Consider the following 5456-nt stretch of genomic DNA (forward strand, 5'->3'; position numbering starts at 1 on the left):
TGTTGGATTCTATAGCTATATTGGTTCTTAGTTGCAGTCGCTGGATCTTTGAACCTGTAGAAAGATCAAATTGGTCAAGAAATTAGGAAGTTATAGAAGTCACAAATTTCAATCTTTTCCGGGTGAAACTCCATGATATAGATGTTGTTTTAATTTTCGATTGATTATCTGATCATCCCATAGATGGGTCAATTTAGAGGCTCAGGTCCTTAATAGCTATTTTGATACTTCCTCCTCTATATTTGAATACAGTGTTCTTATGTTTCCTTGATGAATTTCTTCAGCAACATGATAGAAGCAATGAATAATATGTCTTACACTTGAGTCTTCACAGAGTGAATTTACATAAACTGTGTATCATTCTCCTACAGCATACCTCTGTAGTTCATGAATTGATTGCCTTTCGATTGGTAATCTATTTTGAGGTTGAAACTCTTCTTTTTCTAGCATACCTGAATAAAATTTGTCAATGTGTTCAGGAGAATGTATTATTGTCAATAAATTGGAAGAACCACTTGAGTTGTGATGGTACTAGATATGCCATATTGTGTTTTTGTCAATAAATCGGAAGAACCACTCAAGTTGTGATGGTTTTCTTCAAGTGACAACGAGATGCTTTATCATTTAATTGAAACATTTTGTTCATCCTTTCTCCACTTGTTTCATATCATTGAAGTATCCATGGATATGACAATCAGTTATGTAGTCATTTTTCTTTAAAAAATAAATCAGAGAAATTTTTTAGTCATGCTTGATTATCGTTGTTGAGAATTTTGGATCAATTGTTCATTGATTCGATTTTCAATGTTAAAATCTCTTCCTATTCATCTTGGCGATCAATTGTGGACTACTGTGGACATAACATAGGCTATTAAATGCTGAATCCTCAGAATGAAAATTGGCTATGTACTTGATTGATGTCTTGTTCTTGTAACTACTAAATTTTGAAATGCCAGCTCACAAAGTACCTGTCTAGGAAGTTAAAACCTCATACTTGTTTTTCCTATGCTTCCAATTGAAGATACCTATGCTGATTTTGCATAAAACCCATTGCTTGTGAGTTGTTTCGCTATACTTGTTCATTTGTTCTTTTTATGATGATTAATTTGCTTACTTTTCCAATTTTCGTTTAAATTCTTTAGCATGTAACTCATTTATTTTTTTGTTGAATCTTATGGGGGGTATATCCTTCATGATTTGGTCATGAATTGTTGCCTGAATTCTGTGGTCAGATGAATTTTGATCTGCCAATAATATTTTCTATTCATGCACTTATTTGTGCTACATTGTTTGAAGATTTTACCTTATATCAGTTTATAGTACTCATTTAGTTCCTTTTTACTCATAAATTATATTTCTCATTTTAACTTAACTATTTGCCTCTCAATATTTCTCTCAGAATGTATCAGATACCTTGTTTATATACGATATCTTGTTTTGATGAAAGGACACCCTATATAAATGGTGAAGATCCTACGGATCGTCTTGATGTAGGAGTGTTGGAATATAATAAAATCAATTGCCTTTGGAATGTATAATTAGACCATCATGCTTGTAAACTTGATTAGGATGGTCTTTGGGTTACCAAAGACATTGAGATGTCTTAACGTATTGTTTTATTAGCTTGATGCTAGGATGTTCATTTGCACATAGATACAGATGCGATGAACATCAAGTGCAGTATAAATTTGATACTGTTGAATATATATTTGTCAAGATGAATTTATATTATTCATATATTGATTTTTGAAGCTAAGAAATTTGATGAGCAGAAACGAAGTTAGGAGGAAATATTACATTATCAAGCATGACGGTCCCATATCTTTTTTTATAATATATATGTCAGTCCAAGGATGTTTTATAGATATCTTGGGCGGCTAAGAGAAGCAAACTTAAAAAGATAAGGATGTTGAAATGGATATGTATAGGAAAGTTGGAAAAATATTTTCGTGCATAGACAATTAAGTGTATTCTCAATAGAGGATATACGAATGAATAATTGTTTAAGATGATATGTGCATGCGCTAAGAATAACCATAGATGTAGTTATAAGAGGTAAGATAATAAATATTAGTGGTATGACGAAAGTTAGAGGGAGACTTAAAGAAACTTTACTAAAAAGTTATAAATAAATATTTGAATGCTTTGAATCTATCTAAGCATATTGTTTTGTTCACAACTCAATGGTATCACAAAATTGATGCAACTAACCCCAAATCGTTGGAACATTTTGACTTGTTGTTGTAATCATGAAGGTCTTATAACATAGGACCACATTGATGCCTTAACATCAAACGTAGTAAAGATACTTTAAATATTAACACAAAAGGTGGAGCAGTTATTGGTATCACAAAAACATTTAACCATCAAGAGTATCACTTTATTGAGTGAGAAAGCTGTTATTTTATCACAAACTCTACGTATACATTCCAGAAACTTATTGCATTGGATCTCTATGTCAATCATGTTCAGCTCCCACAAATTTATTAGACCCCTTGATGAGTTACTCAAGTTTGACAATTCTTATGAATATTGAAGTAAGAACCCCAGATTATATATCACAAAGTGCAAGTGAACTCAAGGCCAGCATGCATGGGTTTACATTAGAATAAAAAAATATCTTCGCTAGGACTTCTAACCGCCCTCTTGACAATCCCTTAACTAATTTATGGTTGCTTTCTAGATCTTTAGTGTAGTTTATGATGCACAATTGGTTTCAACTATTTTTGAATTTAAAGCTATCAGTCTACAGTATCCATGTTTCTTTCTATAACCTACAAGTTGTACATTCTGTTCAGTGATTTATATTCTATCTACTACCTTCCTATGAGCTGCATAATAATGTGACTTTTCTCATCCCTTTTATGTTTCAGCAATCCCTTGTCATCACAACTGCTTACCTTAATCTAGTGCCATCTTTTTGCAGATTGCTGTTAAAAGATTGAAAGTTTGGAGTCATCAAGCTGAGCAAGAATTTGCTGTTGAGATTGAGGTTCTGGGTAGAGTAAGGCATAAGAACCTTTTGAGTCTACGAGGATACTGTGCTGAAGGGAAGGAGCACCTCATAGTGTATGACTATATGCCAAACCTGAGTCTGCATTCACATCTTCATGGTCATTACTCAGCAGAGTGCATCCTTGACTGGGGTAGGAGGATGTCCACTGCAGTAGGATCAGCTGAGGGGATCGCGTAGGTCTATCAACTCAAATAAACTGTTCTCTGAGTTTAGTTGTCTGAATACTATTTGATTGTGTTTTCTTGTTTTAGCTACCTTCACCACCGGGCAACACCCCATATCATCCACCAGGACATTAAAGCAAGCAATGTTCTGCTAGACACGGATTTTCAGGCACGACTTGCTGATTTTGGATTTGCAAAGCTAATTCCTGATGGTGCAACTGATGCCACGACTGATGTAAAAAGCAACCTTGGCTATCTTGCACCTGAGTACGTCTCATCCGGGAAGGCCTCAGAGAGTTCAGATGTGTATAGTCTTGGCGTACTCCTCTTAGAGCTTGTCTGTGGAAAAAGGCCAGTCGAGAAACTTAGCGCAACTATGAAATTATCAATCACAGAATGGGCTCTCCCTTTAGCTAGAGAAAGAAAATTCAATGAGATAGCGGACCCAAAGCTCAATGGAAACTACGTGGAAGCAGAACTGACACGAGTGGTGCTTGTTGCACTCTTTTGTGCACAGAACAGCCCCGAAAAGAGGCCTACAGTGCTTGAAGTTGTCGACTTGCTCAAAGGAGCATCTAAAGAGAAACTATCAAAACTGGAAAATGATGATATGTTCAGACCTGAACCTCCTGAGGCCTCTCAAGGGGCATCTACTCCTGATAAAGGATCAGAGGACATAGCGCAGGAAACTGTTCCATAACTGCACAGATATTGGCTCATGCCCTTGCGATAAGTTTGTGGATGGAGAGACTCGAATTGCTATATACATACTCAACTATTTCTTCAGCTTATGATCAAGATTGTTTTTAAAAGGTTTTTTTTAAGGTGTCTTATTGTTGTTTATAGTAGAATTTCCTTTTGATTGTACATGTTGGATTAATAGAATGACTGGGCCTTGGTCACAATATAGTCAACATCATGATCGTGTTTTTGGGATCAATGTTTATGTTGTGCGTCGTTTGTGATTTCTTCTTAAAAAGATGGTTGTGTAAGCACACACCATGAGTTTGTTAGATCTGTCAAATTCAGTGATATGCTCAACGGGATGACTTGATGGTGTGCTTCTTGTTCTTTTAATATGCTTTTCCATCTACATTGAGCATGGGCGAAAGAAATGGACTTAAATATGAATGCATTTCAGTAGTTTTCTTTTTCTCTTTGTTTAAATGTATCTCTATCCAAAGTGAAGAATATATTGTGATTAGAAATCCATGACTCATGCACTTACTGGAAGCCTAAATAACTTTGATATTAACTATTTCATTATGGCATGATATGCATGCTTCTTCTCATGTGAGCCCATAGGAATTAGCATTTGCAAGAGAAGTCTACCTCAACCCCTTATAGACTCTTTCCTGACGTCCAAATCTTGTTCGACTTGGGCTTATAGTAAGATTTTGTAAAGGTAAATGATAATATTGGGATTCTATCTTAACACCATGTTATCAACAAAGCAAGCTAACTTACATCTTCACATTAGCCAAGATGTCATGAAGCTCCTACTAAAATATGATTTGTGCTACTATTGTAAGAACATATCCCTTTGGTAGATTGTTATTTTGTGTGATCTTTATTAACGATTATTTTGGTAGATTGTTTTGTGAATTAACGAAACCATTATTATCTATCTAGCATTTATGATATGTACAAGCACAATGGTCCAAATACGGAGCCAATAAGTGTCTATCTTATCAAGAACTAATATTAGATTATTACTTTATATATATATATATTGTGACATTAAATAGCATAAGTAATTGTATCGATACCATCACCGCACACACATAGGGTGATTTTTCTAAAAAATACTTAAAAATTTCTTTATCTGTTTTTGACCTATTAAAAATTTTTTATCATCACAATAAAAATACTGTAAAATCTACTTAAAAACACTATAAATGAACTAAATAGAATCCGAGCATACTAGAAAGTATTTGATATATTATACTATTATTCAAATTGATATTTATAATAAAAATAACGTCATATAAATAAATAAATAATTAGTTTTTTATAGTATTATTATCATCATGATAAAAATAGTATAAAAACTACTTAAAAATACTATAAATAATCCAAATGGACTCTCAATCTCAACCGAGCCAATTATAAGTCTACAAATATGAAATTATAATGATATACGAGCAATGACAACAAAAGAAAATACAATATGATGTCACTTAGTTTCTCAATAACATTCATAGTGTTTTATACTGTTTAAAAAAATTATAAATTTAAATTATAAATTGAAAAAAATCAAAAATATAAATTTTTAT

General features: G+C 33.3%; 1 protein-coding gene across 1 annotated transcript in view; it reads left to right on the forward strand.

Moving 5' to 3' along the window:
* LOC135619410 (PTI1-like tyrosine-protein kinase At3g15890) overlaps window positions 1-4120 on the forward strand; it is a 4802-nt gene extending 682 nt beyond the window's left edge. Inside the window, exons 3-4 of the mRNA XM_065121395.1 lie at window positions 2927-3189; window positions 3268-4120. Of these exons, the coding sequence (XP_064977467.1) occupies window positions 2927-3189; window positions 3268-3880 (876 nt within the window). The 3' untranslated portion in view covers window positions 3881-4120. The remainder of the gene's footprint in view (window positions 1-2926; window positions 3190-3267) is intronic.
* Window positions 4121-5456: the final 1336 nt, after the last annotated feature.

This window comes from Musa acuminata, chromosome BXJ2-8 (genome assembly GCF_036884655.1).
Source record: "Musa acuminata AAA Group cultivar baxijiao chromosome BXJ2-8, Cavendish_Baxijiao_AAA, whole genome shotgun sequence".
Classification (NCBI taxonomy): domain Eukaryota; kingdom Viridiplantae; phylum Streptophyta; class Magnoliopsida; order Zingiberales; family Musaceae; genus Musa; species Musa acuminata.